The sequence below is a fragment of the Tasmannia lanceolata genome, unplaced genomic scaffold, assembly GCF_043159265.1.
Source record: "Tasmannia lanceolata isolate RefF3 unplaced genomic scaffold, GAP_Taslan_0.1 ptg000012l, whole genome shotgun sequence".
NCBI classification, from domain to species: Eukaryota; Viridiplantae; Streptophyta; class Magnoliopsida; order Canellales; family Winteraceae; genus Tasmannia; species Tasmannia lanceolata.
In genome coordinates, this window is record NW_027518689.1 from 43,011,794 (window position 1) to 43,028,991 (window position 17,198).

The 17,198-nt window shown below is 36.6% G+C and overlaps 1 protein-coding gene across 1 annotated transcript; it reads left to right on the forward strand.

Moving 5' to 3' along the window:
* The first annotated feature begins 2,525 nt into the window (after positions 1-2,525).
* Positions 2,526-16,792, forward strand: FUT13 (fucosyltransferase 13). The gene is made up of 3 exons (XM_077391472.1): positions 2,526-3,205; positions 15,545-15,718; positions 15,935-16,792. Exons 1-3 carry the CDS (start codon positions 2,720-2,722, stop codon positions 16,502-16,504), a joined length of 1,230 nt encoding a protein of 409 aa, XP_077247587.1. The 5' UTR covers positions 2,526-2,719; the 3' UTR covers positions 16,505-16,792.
* The last annotated feature ends 406 nt before the right edge of the window (positions 16,793-17,198 follow it).

Sequence of the window (17,198 nt, forward strand, 5' to 3'; positions counted from 1 at the left end):
ACAAAATAAATTCGATCCATAAAGAAATCTTCCGTTTTGCCCATATTTTTCTAAAATTTTGAGATCGTGATTTCCCTCGTTAAAATTTTTCAGCCGTTTTTCCTTTTTAACGTTACTAGCTTTCTTAATTTTCATCAAATGATCCTAATTACTTCCCTTAATTATGAATAAAAATTAAATTTTAGATTTAACGAGGGTAGTCTTTACAACATTGCATCCTTTGGACTTTATTTTCATGTAGCCACCTGTGTAAGTGGGGAAATAAGTCTTTTGAGATAAAGTCATACTTAGCTTCCTTTGGGCAATTCCTATTTCTATGTTTCTTGCCGCAAGCATCTTGTTTTTCCTATCAATAGGAGGTTGGGTGGGAGGTTTTGAGAAGAAAACAATCCAAATGTTCCACAAAGTCAAGGGGAAGAAATGTAAGAGGTGTTTAGGCTTGTCCTAATGGACATGGATTGGGAAGAATTTTTATTGTTTGAGATGTAGAGTTATAGGTAGGGAAGGATTTGAAGTCAAGTTTTGTCCTAAAATTAAGCAAGCAATAACTAAGATTAGAAAAGCATAATATGCTCTGTAGTGGGTATACACCTGCCACACCCTCCAAACCATCCAAAAAGTGGCCATTAAGCTATAATAGTCAACAACAGAATAGATAATAATTTGCATTCAACGAGCAAACGTCCATTGATTGACCTTAGAATTGGATTATGGGCAGGGATGGATCCAGGAAATTGCATCCGGGGGGCGAACAAAGATTGTTATATAATAATTAATAAATCTTTATAAAGTATTAAAAAGTAAAAGATAACACAAACAATAAATTTAACTGATTTCAATTTAAAAAATCAATTACAACTATTTTTTCAAGCCTAAGGAAAGTTTGCTCAACTCTCCTCGGCGAGTTTTCATGTTTTGAGAAATTTAAATCCAATAAACCAATTCATTACTAAAAAATCAAAGAGAGAGAGAGAGAGAGAGAGAGAGAGAGAGAGAGAGAGAGAGAGAGAGAGAGAATTTTAAAATTATTCACACTCTGATAGTTTAAAAAAGATTGAAATGAGGGATGGAAAGGTTTTGAGAGATAAAGAGAGAAAGATTGAGAAAGAGAAGGATATAAACATACCTCCGCAATTGAATATCCGAACATGGAAGAAACAATAACCCCAAAAATCGTCTCGAGATTGAAGTAGGAGAATGAAACCCTAATCGAAGTTCTTTCTCGAAATTAAGGGTTTTGCGCAAATAAAAAGAGGAGAATTCATTTTTAAGTAAAACACATTTTCAGTTTTGAAAAAAAAGAGGCAAGTGATGAATTAGAATTTGTTTTTAAGTAAAAAACGTTTTCAGTTTTGCATAAAAAAAGGCAAGTGATAAATTAGCCCCCTGTTTTTACATAGAACAGCCCTCTCTAGTGAATTTATGACTACTCTTTTACACTCTATGGGGCTGCCCCGTGTAAAAAAGGAGTGGATGTATCACACGCCAACAAAAAAAGGCATAGGCATGAATTGGTTTTTGTAAAAAGCAAAGATACGATTTAGCAATAAAGTTGATAGGGGCAACTTCGCAACTTCCCCATTAAGTGCAAAATCAAGAAATAAAAGGGGGCAATACGGTATTTTAGGAATTTAAACTAATATGAGAAAAAAAATTCATATTTTTTAGGGCCCCCCTTGCCCCCCTGAATCTGTCCATGATTATAGGTGTCTTTTTTTGCACCACAAATCCACCCATCTCAGTTTCTTGTCCACAATCAATGCAAAATTGGACGATTATGATTGTCCCAACCTCTTTACTAGTAAGTGGTTCGAATTAGGGGTGCAACTCAGGTCGGGTTGGATTAAGTTGAGGCCAACCCTACCCCAAACCAAGAGAGCATTCCCTCAACCCTAACCCGACCTAACTCGAGCCTCAGGTCGAGGATTGTCAACCGTAATCTAACCTCCTCTAAATCTCTCAACCCTAACCGAACCCATCTAACCTGTTTTTTCCAATTCGGAGGATCCAGTTGGCTTCGGGTTCACTTGGGCCAAACAGAAAAATACAAGAATAAAACATAACCCAAAGAAAAATCAAGATAAAATTAGAGGATGGAGGTCGGGAGGTCAGAGGAGTCAGGTTCCCAAGGCCTCAATCCTGACCCAACCCAACCCGAGAAAATGCCAACCCAACACGAGCCAAAATGTTGGGTTCGGGTTGAGCCCGACCCAAGTCACAACCCTCTGGGTTTTTTTTTTTCCTAGGATTTATGTGGGAGAATGTTTAGTGGTGACATCAGCAAAATATTGTCTTGAAAAATGGTGGTCTCTCTTTCTCTCTCCACTCATCGTAATATCTTTCTATAATTAATTCTTGTCCCCTCTTTTGTCTCTTACCTTTACCCAAATAAATCCCAAGGGAAAAAAAAAAAAAAAAAAAAAACCCGGCAACCAAACGGAGCATAAAATTCACTAGGTAGTGGTTCAAATCACCTGGTCAAAAGGTATATACGTAGTATATACAATGCAGAATACCTTCAATACTGTCGGAGAAACCGAAAAGCATCTTTGCTAGATACACGCTTCTCTTTTGTTTCAACTTTCAATTCATAACATAGACAATTAGACATGTCCCTTACATTTCGCCTACACAATTCTCCAAAAAAATTTTGCCCATATGATTTCTCATCTCCCCATGAAATCTCTCAATCTTGAAATCGTTTAAATTCCATCTCAGAATGCCATTGAAATCCCTGAACTACCTGGTTCCAATGTTGGGTCTTGCTCTTATACTTTTAGTTCTCTTCTTTTCAGGGTTTCTTGAATTATCCTCTGCAACCTCTTCAATTCCTTTAGTTAAGGACTCAAAACCCTCATCTGGGTCCTCTTCTTTTGATGATTTGAAAGGCAAAGAGCCTTTCACGAATTTGTTGGGTGCTTTTAGAAAGTGGGATTTGAAGGTGGGTTGTGGGCAATTTAAGGAGAAGAACAAAGGTTGGTCTGCAAATGGGTCTTCTCTACAAGATGTTAATGGTGCACTAGACTGTGGAATGATGAATATGGCGCATGTTAGCATATTGGTTAAAGGGTGGACATGGATTCCTGATAATTTGGATAATTTGTATTTGTGCCGATGTGGGTTGAGTTGCCTTTGGACTAAATCTTCTGTTCTTGCTGATAAGCCTGATGCTTTGTTGTATGAGAATGTCATGCCTCCATCTCAGGTTATTATCCTATACCACTTTTTCCTTGCTGTTCTGATTTTCAGATGATTGTAGATTTATTGATATTAATTTAATTTCTTTTTGATGGGTTATGATTCAAATATGGGGTATATTAGTTTGTTAGTAATGTTAGATGATGGAATTTATTGATGGCAATAGAACTAGATGATTTGTTTAGGTTGAACCGATGATTTGGACGTTCATTAATGTTTATCATTTATCTCCTTTGCAACAGAAATTGGCTAAGTGAGATGTTCTTAGCTGTTTCTTTCTTTTTGTTCTGTTTGTTCTTTTTTTTTTGGTTATTGTGGATAGGTGAATAAGGTTATGTAGATGAACTTTAATCTGGGTTGGCTAGATAATCTTCAATTAATTGATTGGAATGTATAGGCAAAACATATAATTGATTGGAGGAGACTGTAGGCAAAGGAAATTCTGTCCTACACATAATATAGGTAGGGAACTTGGTAGCACCATGCTGGTGGTGCACCGCTATACATATTCCAGCTTAAAGTGCTACACCTATTTAGGAGATTGTTTTGGAGGACATTGGCTTCTTCCAAATGCTTGCCATTGGACTTGATATCTGTAGCAATGTGTTCTGATATTTAGTGAGGGTTTTTGGCTATGGAGGTGAATTTCTTTAACAAAGTGATACAAGTATGACTGTAACAATGTCATAGCCACAGCCTGCTAGTACAAAATTTAAGTTCTCCCAAGGAAAAATGATCTAAAGAAAGTTGTACATGCTTGTCTGCTGCGAAATTTGGGTTGAAAACCAGCTGGAGCTAACCAGAAATTTGTGACTTCTGGAAGTTCTAGACACATATTTCTTCTCACTTACCATACCAATGTGTGGCTAATTCCGGTCTCATGGAACAGGCTCAGACGCACAGGAATTTCTCTTCTAGCAATTGAAAGAGGGATTCGACAATCAAGGCACATGAATAACTGGGAGGAACAAAGCAGCAGAAATGTGTCTTACCTCAAATAATTAAGCAGCGGAAAAACAAAATAGAGCCTCAAAAATGTTTGATGTAGTTAGGCTGTCCCTTCTTATTTATAGAGAAACATCTATAGTCCTAATCAAACATGAAAACTTAAGCTACCAAGTGTCCTAAAGCAAAAGGCAATCCAAAAATTGAAAACCTAGAAAATACAGGTTTTCCAAAACTAAAATTCTCTAAAAAAATCTAAAATTCTAAATATTCATAACTTTCTATCAGTTTCCTGTCCTATTTGTCGTCGTGTTAAAAGATCCAAACCCAACCGAAGCCTGCCTAAGATTTGTTGTAGAAGTGCTCCTATAACCTTCTTGATAACTTCACAAAATTATGAAAAGAATAAATACAATTCCCAGCATGAAATATGACAGGATTTGGAGAATTTTAGCTCCATCTGATCATGTTGGACACTTCTGCTACATCAGTAGCACAACACCATTTACGCCTTTTGTTTTTGTCGTCCTCTTATTTCTCCTATGTGTTAATGGCTTCCAACTGTTTTTCATGCTCTTTTCCTGCATTGTTCCCTCCGGATTGGGGAGAATTCAACCTTGCGTTGTCTTTTTTGAACTCATTAAACAATTCAACCTTGTTGCGTATGAGTTCTTTGACAGACATACTATTTGTAAGAGGTCTTCCCTTCCATTGAACAAGATATCGGAAAGGATTTTTCCACATGATCGTATATCCTTCTTGTTGAGTATGTGAATGATCTACTCTTCTGGCTTCCATAGAAGAAGGATGTGCACTTCTACATTGCTCAAGATATTATTACACTGAAATTTGAAGAGATCAGCAACATTGAATCTGAGGGAGATGTCATATCCTTTCATCAGCGCAATCATATATGAATTATCGTTGATCTGCTATAGAAATTTGCATGGACCAGTCCTCTTTTGCTTGAGTTTATTGTATGACTCTGCCAGAAACATTTCTCATTGAAGACAAACCATCATGAGATACCATTCAAAAAAAGAAAAAGAAACTTCATGAGGTCTCCTTAGTTGAAAAACTATGGTCTTCGATGTTGGTTAGCGGCATCTCAACACTTTTTGTTGCTTGCTTTAATTTTTTTGACCCACTTGAGTCTGGACGTGTTTAGCAAAAGTTTGGCATTTTTGCTATGAGTTTATTGTATGTGTCTACCGGAATCATTTCTCGTTGAAGATAAACCATCACGAGATCTCATTTGTTTAGAAATTGTGGCCTTCGCTATTGGTTAGCAGCATCTCAACACTTGTTGTTGCTGGAATCATTTGACGTGCTTGAGTCTGGATGTGTTTAGCGAAAGTTTGGCATTTTCGCTATGAGTGGCTTTCAATGGGAGAAGAATTAAGTTCAGAATGGGCATCTTCTGTTGACAATCTCAAATTGCAACTTTACGATGTACCAAAGAATTATAGGCAAACTCAACATGGGGAAGTGCAAGTGCCTCTGAATCCCCTTTTTCTCCAACGATACTATGGTATAGGTTTTCAAGGCTTCTATTCACCAGCTTCTCTTGACTGTCTATCTGTGGATGGTATGCACTCGAATTTGGCGCTTGGTTCCCATCTTCACCCATAGTGTTCTCCAAAAATGGCTCATAATGTTTACTTCTCAATCTGACATGAAATTCTTTAGAAGTCCATGGAGATATAAAACTTCTTCAAAGAAGATTTGATCAACATGCAAAGCATCTTGATTCTTTCGACACAACAGAAAATGTTCCATTTTCGAGAATTAATCTACAACTGAATATATAATCTATACTTCACTGAGTTCATGACGGAGCATGTGGAACTGGTAATGAAGTGTATAGAATAATATTTTGGGAGTACAAATACGACATCGATCCATGTATCGTAATCTATATGCATATATGCATGGTACCAAATTTTGGTCTCAAACGTATCATTGTAGCCGAAATGTTTCGGTTTCCATGAGAGCTCAAACAAAATTGCACTGGATTCGAAAAATTACTGGATTGCAGTCAAAAGTTTGGCCAGTCCAGTGTTGCTTTGATGTAGTTTCGATCATGTCAACTGATACGCTATAACGTGTTCATGAATACCCACCTATTCTTCTATCATTTCATCTACATTCTTATTTGTCTTCCCAATACTAGAAATATGAATAAGATCAAGTGGTCATTGAGGATTACGCCCAAGAACAACTTGGAATGGGGAAAAATTCGTTGTGCGATTGTTGGAGCAAATAAATTCAAACTCAATTTTTGAATCGGATCAATAATGTCTCTTTCTTCCGGTGTAATTCATGGTGCAATCCCCTCATAGTAGGTGTTGTTTTATTTTTTTAACTATTGTTATTCTAATCATATGGAAATTTCAAAGGTTTCATAAGTGAACATGAATTTTAAGATTTTTCAAATAATTTGGTTCCCTAAAATGCTGTGATGTCTCTTTCATAGTTAACGGAAAACTTGTTAGTTGGGTGGGAAGCTAAATACTCACTTCGGAATCTAAGTTCTTCTCGCTTCCCAATTTTAGGGGAAGCACGCTTCCCAAATGCTTCCTAAATGTTTCCTTTTAATTAGGAGTACGCTTCGTATTCAGGTGATTATTTCTTCTTAAAAGAATATTTTTCTCCTTTTGATAATGCTAAGGGAGCGTATTTTAAAAAGAATGCACTTAAAACTTGAAAACCATCTTAAGTTTCAAATAAAAATTATGAGAATCTTTTTCCAAACACTTCCACATTAAATATATTTGAATAAAACATGTCAAATTGTAAATTCTTAAAACTTGTTATTCTAATTGGTCGCAAAGTCTTCTCGTAAACTAGTAATCCTTGCCTCTTTTAACCATTCCTCCCTAACCTACTACTATAAGCCTAGTCTATGCATTTCGTGTTTACTTCCAATTAGGCATATTACATGCTTCATGTTCACTTTCAAGTTTCAATGATGCTTCCCACACATTTTCTCTTCAATTTTTAGAGCTTTTCGCTTCCTGCATTTTCTCTTTTCTAAACCCCTCGCTTCCCGCGTTTGCTTCTCGCATCTCTTCTCGTGGTCGCTTCCCACTCTGGCAACTACGGTCTCTATCCTTTCATCTTTTCGCCTTTTGGATATATATATTTTAACTTATGACAAGCTAATCCAATTATTTGGTTATTGACGCTGGACAAAACCTCTATGGTCCAATCAATGCTTTTTTGGTGGCTCTTTTGACCTAGCAATGGGTCTTTCTCTAAGTCCAACTAGTGGACATCGGCCATAGGATCACACTTTTTGTGGATTTGGATCGCATAGAAGACCCTCGCTGTGGCATTGATGCATGGGAAGGGACAGACAATTTCTACTTGCTTCCCTATATTCCTTTGAGTGATCAATCTTTCTAACGATCTGCTCTTAAATTGTTCTTACGCCTAGTAACACCTCTGCCATGAGAGTCCCAGTTGATTGGTGAATCAAAGCTATTCAGTGATTTCCTCAACATATTGACTCTCTTGCGGGTCTAAAGATATATGAGTACAACAGAGCCAATTAGAAATGGTGACGCTTTACGGTCTCTTTGGTTGCATAATGTCCGGGTTTTGTAGAGGTTTTATGTGGTTTTTGGCTACAACATTAGCAAAATACTCAGTTTGATTGCATGTAGAGTTTCAAAGTACCAGGGGACTACTTGGCTTGTCTCCTTCCTGTATCCGCCTTGTCCCGAGACATGGCATACTAGCAAACCACTAGCAAAATCCAATAAAAAGACCACCCGAAAGGTGGTATTTTGCTAGTAGAACCTTGTGATTGATGCACTTTCTTTCTCCGCCCCTCTTCTGTTTCTCTTCTCTCTCTCTCTCTCTCTCTCTCTCTATATATATATATATATATATATATATATATATTGGTAATGACCCCTACCACTACTTTACGAGGTTGACAACCAAAACACTACTTGCTGCTACTCTACGTGGTAACTACGAGCAAACTACTTGGTTTGTCTCCTCCCTGTTGACTACTTAAGTTTTGATTCACCACTACTCTACAAGGTAACTAGCTGCGACCAAATTGGCCCTTAGTTGATCTCGCGCAATTTGTACACACAAGCACCCCAACAATTGAGAATAAGTTGCTTCACTAACTGCAAGCATCTTACATGCAGTGGGCTATGAAAATGAACTGTAACAACTCGTCCCTCATTGTCTCTATCTTCAAGGCATTCTTTTATTGCATGGCTTTCCATAAGTCTCTTAAGGAAGCACTGAAAGAACGACCTGATGCCTGGTAGAAGCAACATACTCAAACGGCATGCTTCGAATCTCCCATAATTGTGTATGATACAGAAAGAAAGCAGTGAATATCTCGTAAGACGAGATTTTATTTTACCCAATTCACAAAGATGTTAGAACCGTATGGGCTATTTTAGAAGAATTATGACTCATTCTTTCTCCATTATCTCCTCCCCCCCCCCCCCCCCCCTCCTTCCCGTGGGGTTACAATGTTTCATAATTTTCATTCCTTTTCGTTGAATATGGGTATCTTCGAATTTGGTTGGAGATGGGTATTCTTCCACACCATTCAAGGTGATTGAGGTTTCTCTATTGTTGACGATCTGGATAGTAGGTTAGTCTTCCTAACACTTTCCTTGTTAGGGAGTTCAATTTTAGTGTTTTTCCTATATGTTTCTTGTTATTTCTAGAATTAGTCTCCAGACATTTGAAATATTTAGAGGCTGGTTATTCTTGATGTGATCATTACTTATAGAACTATCTAGTTTGGTATCTCATGCATGGTTACTAGAATGGGAAGCGGGTAGCAAGTACAGGAAGCAGGGATGGGGACAGGTGCGAGGTATTGAAAATAAGTTTTCGATATGTTTTGGTTTTATTTGATTTTTTGTGAGGAAGAAGCATAACTAAATACATAATATTCACAAGAATCATAAAATATATGCATAATGAGACATTTATTTGTATTATTATCTTACTTTGATATTGTCCATGTACAATTGATGAGCGCATGACAAAAAGAACACAATAGGAAAAAAGATTGGATTAGAATATGTGATAACCAACACTATTGACAATCATCCACAATTGAATGAGAGAGGATACCGAAACTACCCAATACCATCCCTTAAGGTTTTTCTTCTTGACTTTTTCCTTCTTGGGCTCAACTTCTTGCACGAAAGGGAAGGGGAAAGAAGTTTTTCTTAGGTCTCTTTAGATTTTAGACTAATTCAATTGTTATATGATGCATGAATAATTTGGGGCTACTTGGTTCAATGAATCACGAAATTCTGCCAAAATTTCAACTGAAATTTCGTTTTCACGCCTATTTACAAGATTTCCACCGAAATTTTAAAGACTTACACCGAAACTTTAAAGATTTCCACTGAAATTTTAAGTTTTTCACCAAAATTTTAGAGATTTCCACTGAAATAAAAATAAAAACGAAAATTTCACCGAATTTTACACGATTTCGACCAAAATTTCCACTAAAACTGAAATATTTCGATTTCGGTGGAGGCCGAAAGCGGAACCGAAACTAAAATTTAAAACCTTGGTTCAAGTCATATTCTCCAAATAATATGGTACTTTAAAATTCATATCTTTTGGTTTCAAGAAGGACCAAATAGAGATAATCAAAAGAAATCTGGATGGATGTTCAGTTCACATTCTCCAAATAATATGATAGTTTAAAATTCCTATCTTTTGGTTTCAAGGTCATAAAAGGTTGGAGTTAAATCAATTTGAATCCTTGGAACTCGGATTTTACTTCATTTTGTTTATTGGTGATTTGATGGACATCTACTGTCCACCTCTAGTCACAACAGCCTATTGGAAGGTTGATGGTCAATATGTTTTATTTGGTTGCACGAGAGACTTTGAAAATGGACATGTTTCCCATGGAATCATTGCTACACCCAAATTTATTATCTTTACGTGGTTGGTCCAAATAAAAAGGTTCTCAACAAAGATCACTTGTGTAGTTGTGTCATTAGGTGACTCATGCTTTGGATATGTGTGACTGATGTACTTGCTACATGTGGGAAGTCTTGGAGTTGTTCTTGTATGGGGTATACCAGAGAATCTATGGTGTTGGATTGGTTTTAGTTGCCATCATGGCATATCAACTTGGAAATGGCTCTGAGTTCATTGAAAGTTCTTATAGTTATTTACCTTGACGATGGCTCCAAATCCATTTGACTAGAGTGGCAAGGTTTCAGATTTCAGTTTTGGTTTGCATTTCATTTTCCATGGAAATGAAAACGTGTTGGTTTTGGTTGGAAATTTCAGTGGAAATCCTGTAAAATTACAAAACATATGGAAATATATACAAATGATGGAAGTTTAAGATCAAACTTTAGGAAATGCTAGAAGAAGCACAAATACACACTTAGAAATAGTCACATAAGCAAGAAAACCATCCATAATGGTTTAACAACATCATACACCTAGTGACATGCACTATCGAGGATGCCTGAAATAATAAGGTTCATTCTAAATTCAAAATATATACAACATAAATGTATACATACACATATTGAACATGTAATTCATATAAATATAATTATGTAACACATACCGGTATAGTATACCACAAAATCCTGTTATTTTAACTTTTATTAAAAAAAAAATCAAAATATCAAATAGTGAGAAAATGCAACATAAATGTTATTTATAACAGGGCATTGGCTTGTAAAATACAAGATCTACGGTATAATAGTATCAATTGTTCCATTCATACAATTTATTGTCCATTCTATTTTTTATGATTTTAAATATTTTATTATTTTTTATTATTTTTAGTTCAAGAAATTAATTATTTTCTTATTTTTTAATAAAATAAATAATATTCAGAATTAAAAATAAACTGACCGGGGAAAATTAGATAACATATAAAAAATAGAACCTATCTTTCATATTTGATAAATTATTTTCCAAAAATATAGTTTTTCCATAAAATTTAAAGAAACTCAACTAAGCCTTTGTCCCAAACTAGTTGGGGTCGGCTAATGAATCCTTGAGAAAATTTTCATGAAAAATTTATAGCAAAAATAAATAAAATAAATATTTTTTAAAATAAAAAGAGTTTGTTAGTTTATAAATTGGGCAATGGTAACTAACATATAAAATTTTTACAACGAACCTTTCATGCTTGATAACTTATTTTTTTCAAAAAATAATTTTTTCCATAAAATTTAAAATATTTTATGACAAAATATGTTAAATAAATAATTAAAAAAGGGATTTGCTAGCGTCCATCACAGAAGGCATTTCATAGATGGTCTGTTGCATGCTAGTGCAGCCACCTCATGAATGAAGACAAAATCTGCTGAAAAGTGAGCCTATGTGGCTGCTCTGACATGCGACAGACCATCCGTGAAATTCTTTCTGCGATGGACGCTAGCAAATCTCTTAAAAAAATATTACCCCATCAATTGGCGGATCCAGTAGGATTAAGTAACACATAAGCAATTTACAACAAAATTTGCATATTTCATAGCTTTTTTTCAATATTCCTTTGTTTCTATTTTTTGAAGGATTCAATCCATGATCTCATGAGTTATTGTGTGTGAAAATGTATCTTGGTTGATGCATTTACACTTTACTGCATCCTAATAGAAGAAATAATCAGGGGTGTAGTACGGAAAGAAACGCTAGAATCTGGTTCTCCTGACCGTGTTATGGGTTCCTTGGAAGGAAAGAAAAGGAAGAATCTTCAGGGGCTTAGTAAAAGGAGCTCAATTTCTGTTTTGTAAATTTGGCCATTATGCCTTTTAACTTTGTGTGAGCCCACGATTTATGTTTTTTTTTTTTTTTGAATAGTTCGGCGTCGGGGTTGTTAAAACTAAACTTTGATGGATCTATCTTGGGAAATCCAGGGCCAGTAGGTATAAAAGGACTTCTCAAAGATGAGAGTGGGAATACATTATGGGCTTTCTCAGGCCTGATCAGCTTTGCCGATTCAAACGAGGCGGAAGTGAGCACTGTTCTTCAGGGGATAAGAATGCTCGATCCCAATCTCATGGACCAAGTCGTGGTTGAGGGGGACTCCCTCAATGTAATAAAGTAGCTCTAGAGTTGTCTCCCTATCCCTTGGAGATTTGCTCATTGGTTTAATAAAATTCAAGACAAAGTGGAGGGTTCGGCGATAACATTCGATCGCCTAAAGAGATCAGTCAATAGGGATCTTAGTTATAAATTCCGTTCCGGTCGCCGTTCCGTTTTGGCTACCGGAACGGAATGTTCCAGTATTCCGGCCGTTTCGTTCGGCGTTCCGGTCGAAACTTTCCGTTATGTAAAATACACTCCCCAACAACCATAAATGAATTTATGTAATTTTTTGGATTTTTTTTTTATTTCGAATTTTTTGGAAAAAGACGAAAAATGCCCTCCCAACAACTATAAAACGGTCATAAAACGAGGGCAAATCTGTAAAAAAACAGTCCCAACAGCTATAATGGCATTTCTGTAATTTTTTGGATTTTTTTACTATTTTATTTCGAATTTTTTGGAAAAAGACGAAAAATGCCCTCCCAACAACTATAAAACGGTCATAAAATGAGGGTAAATCTGTAAAATACACTCTCCAATGGCCTTAATGGCATTTTTGTAATTTTTTTGAATTTTTTTTGAATTTTTTCGAATTTTTTTGAAATTTTTAGCATTTCCGGCCGGAATAGTGAATTCCGGCCATTCCGGCCGGAATTCCGCCGGAAACCGGAATTCCAGCCGGAACGGACCGGAATTCCGGTCCGTTCCGGCCGGAACGGAACGGAATTTATATCTAAGATAGGGATGCATATTGTAAGGCCAAGGAAGGCGCTTCAAAGGATAGCATCACAGTTTTTTATTTTTGGCTACCTTGAGAGGGTTTGAGGTGTTTTCACTCTAAAGGTTCTTGTTCTTGTATAGCTTATCACTTCTCTTAGTCTGTACTCTTGACCTTCTTGGTCGCTAGCTTCCCCGTTGCTATTTCAATCAATATATTTACTATTCAAAAAAATTTCAAAAATAAAATAAAATTTACTATTAAAAAAGAAGAAATAATTAATAAAAAAGAAAAAAATTACTTGTGCTTCAGAGTGAAAATGAAGGCTTTGGAGAGATTTTTTTAAAAAAATTTTGAAGTTTCGACTGTGTGAAACAACCAGTTACTCCAAATGCTTAAGCTGTTGGAGAAGGCTTTATTTAATCTGTTATACTTTAACACTCCCCCTCACGTGTGGCCCCTCTTTCTAGGGTTCGCCTACACGTGGCCCCTCTTTTGGGTTTAGCGATTGCATGTGGATTTTTGCTATCAAGGAGGTTTGAACTTTGAACCTTTGGCTCTGATACCATGTGAAACAACCAGTTACTCCAAAAGCTTAAGCTGTTAGAGAAGGCGTTTTTTAATCTTTTATACTTTAACAGACCGAAATAAGCTAATATGTGCACGTACGATGTAATGCTTTGGTCGACATGGCTGAGACGACACCGAAGCCAGAATTTTGTAATTTCTGGATCCTGTTCATTTTCAGTTCAGTACTTGGGGAAATTGAAATATTTTATCTAAATGACATGATTCAGCAAAAAATTGGTACCATTTAAAGGGGTCTGTCTATTTCCATTTTTGCTTATTGTATGCAGTTTTCTTTGATTCCTAAAAGGTTATTATTGTTTATGATATTGGATGCCCTCCATCTTTAGGTTTAAGCTTATTTTGAGGCATTTTGGGCTCACTTATCTTACTGTATTTCCAACCTCTCCTCCCTCTCTTATTCCGACCTGCTTTTTTCTGCTTCTAGTAACTCAGATTCTACATGTTCCTATCTGTTGGAGATTGAAGATTTACTTGCTCAATGTCATTCATTGGGAAATTGGACATGATCACGTCTCTCTTTTACTCTTACCTCTGCAAATATTTCAAATTTTTATGAAGTCTCCATCTTGTTCTCAATTTTTCCAGTTGTATCACTAGTTCATTACCAGAGCCGTGGACTTATTAGCTAATTTAGATTTTAGAGATGGCAATCCATATTGTTCACCCAGAGCTGTATTTTTTTTTCTCTGAGCACTTGTGGATTTCATAATGTTCTTTCCCCCATCCCACTTCCCCAACTCAGACACATCCACATCCACCTCCACCTCCATTTGTTTCTTTTTGGGTACCTTGACTGCTGGGAAACTGATTTTTCCAAAACATCCTCTAATTTTTCATTCTTTTCCCCCATTTTTGTTTAGGCCCCATTGGCCTTACTCAGTTCAAATGTAAGGAGGTGAATATTTTCCACAAACATGAAGCTTTTATGTGGCTTAGCCTTTTTACAGGTTCCTTCGGTTTGGTCAGAACTGTCAGCTTCTCTATCACAGTAACTGCTTATTTTAAAGATAAAGAGCACTGAACGGCATGATTATCTTACCAAATGATATTTAGGGTAGGTGATGGCCGTATTGAAATTTCACACCGTACATGTATTGGTTGATGACGTCATTGTAATGTGAGCTCATAATACGTCAGGGTACAGCATTCTTATGTGTTGGCAGAAGTAATTGTTTACTTTTAACAATGAGCCCATTATGATTTTTTTTTTTCGTGAATGATTCCATTATGATTTTTCCATATATAGATTAATGGTTTAATGAAAATATGCTCTTGGGCAATTCCAAATTCTAATGAAGTCTGCCTATGAAAGACTAGAGAACACCAGGCTATGTACAAAGACCAAATGTACCCCTGTTCCAGCATCCATTAACTAATGCATTCACGGACGTGCATGCACACTGATGAAGCTCTTGTGTACGCACATGCAAACTAAGAGGCTCATACATTCTTTTATCCATGCACTACAGTTAAGTTCATATTTTAGTAGCTTTGACTTTGAATTCTTTGGGGCGCCTTGTCCCCAAATGTTGTAACACAATTACAGTTATAATAAATTGTTACCTTTCAAAAAAAAAAACTTTGATTTCTTTCGTAGCCAAGTATTACAACAAATAGAACTTGAGGATTTTTTTCCAAAAAAAAAAAAAGAACTGGAAGATTTTCAGCTCATTTCTGATTATTCGGTTAACTTAATCTCTTAATCGTTCCGAATTTCTCTGGACTAAATTTATGAAACTAAAACGAAATAGTGAATTCACATCACATTTGTGGTTTCTTGAATTGGGTGTTAAACATTAGACCGATTAAACAGTTGCTCCAAGTTAAATGGCACATACATTTGTTTAAAGTTCCTTTAAGTACTCGGGAACTCTTTTCTCTTAAGTTTGCATTTTTAAATTGCAATATGTCAGTGTCTTATGATGCAAATATATGCATGCTTGAAAGTAAATCCATTATTTATTTCCCCTCGAATCAGTTTGATAAAACTTCACGAGCCTAGTTCACGAGATTTCTTATCTTTACCAGAGACGCAGAGGAGATCCACTCCGTGTATACATGGATCTTGAGGCTAGTAGAAAACCAACAGGCTTTGAGGATATTTTTATTGGTTATCATGCCAATGATGATGTTCAGTCCACTTATGCCGGTGCTCGCTTCCACGACACCAGAAATCCACACCTTTCATCTGTGAAGAACAATGTAAGTAATCACATGTATTTTGAAAATTGCCAACGTAGCATCATCTTTCTCAAACTGGCAGGATATCCTTGAATTCTTTCTATATTGACCAGTACCCCAAGTTCAGAATTTCAGAAAAACATCTTTAACATGTAGGTTATGCCTCATCACATCTTTCTGTTTAATAACATTCTCACTGATTAAACCATGTTGATTTTTGCCCCGGTTTCTCATCAGGACACCCTTGTTTATTGGTCTTCTTCCCGGTGTCTTCCCCATCGAGACCAAGTCGCAAAGAAACTCCTCTCCTTGCTGACTCACCACTCATTCGGCAAGTGTTTGAACAATGTTGGGGGCCCGGATATGGCTCTTGATCTCTACCCAGAGTGCGCCAACAATGCCCACTCGGTTCCCAACTGGTGGGACCATCTACATTGTGCCATGTCACACTACAAATTTGTCCTTGCCATTGAGAACACTCAGATCGAGAGCTACGTAACAGAGAAGGTTTTTTATGCTCTAGATGCTGGTGCTGTTCCTATCTATTTTGGGGCACCAAATGTGTGGGACTTTGTCCCCCCAAATTCTATAATAGATGGGTCTAAGTTCAGCTCCTTGGAGGAATTGGCTAAGTACGTGAAGGCTCTCGCAAATGACCCAGTGGCCTATGCAGAGTACCATGCGTGGAGGAGGTGTGGCATGTTGGGTAACTATGGAAGGACTCGTGCGGCGAGCCTTGATACTTTGCCTTGCCGGCTCTGCGAGGTTGTTAGCAGAAAAAATGGGAGGAATGCAAGAACTCTATGAAGTTGGGTGTGGTTATAATTTTGAGGTTTTGTATTCATTTAACCATTGGAAACCTCACTGGGCTTTTTACCCATTTCCAAAATCTACATGTAAGTTGGTTAGAAGCATGGATGAACTGGCTGTTTTTGTTGTTACCACAAGTTTAAGAGTAGCCATTTTGAGTGTTTCATGGGTTCTTGGTCCTTCTAAGAACAATGAAGAGTGTAAGGTGTATTTGAGAGTATTACGTTGTTGATCTTTTATTTTTTTCTTTCTTTTTGATTTAGGCACTCTAATCTTCTACTCGTAGCCCACATGTATGTGATTCAAACTCTCTCTCTCTCTCTCTCTCTCTCTCTCTCTCTCTCTCTCACACACACACACACACACACACACCATTGCACATAATTGAGAGGGGTGGAAGATTGTAGATATAAAGTGAATGGCAATTCAAGAAAAAGGATATGTTCATAGTATTAGTATTTGCTTAGCGAAGCGATACATTCGCTCCCTTTTCCTCTTTGGGCCACCCCTTTAAAATTTCGGTTTCGGTAACCGTTTCGGATCCCACAGAAAACCAAAATTTCGGTCCGAAATTTGGTATTAAGCGTTGAAATCTGGGTTTGAAATTTCGAAATTTCGGTCGAAATTTAAAACCATGGTTATGACTACTTTTTTACCTTAGAACGGGGTGACCCAGGGAAGAAAAGGGAGT

Coding starts and splice junctions, on each gene's coding strand:
- FUT13 (XM_077391472.1), top strand. CDS start 2,720: ATGCCATTGAAATCCCTGAACTACCTGGTTCCAATGTTGGGTCTTGCT. Junction 3,206..15,544: donor ATGTCATGCCTCCATCTCAG/GTTATTATCCTA, acceptor TATCTTTACCAG/AGACGCAGAGGAGATCCACT. Junction 15,719..15,934: donor TTTCATCTGTGAAGAACAAT/GTAAGTAATCAC, acceptor GTTTCTCATCAG/GACACCCTTGTTTATTGGTC.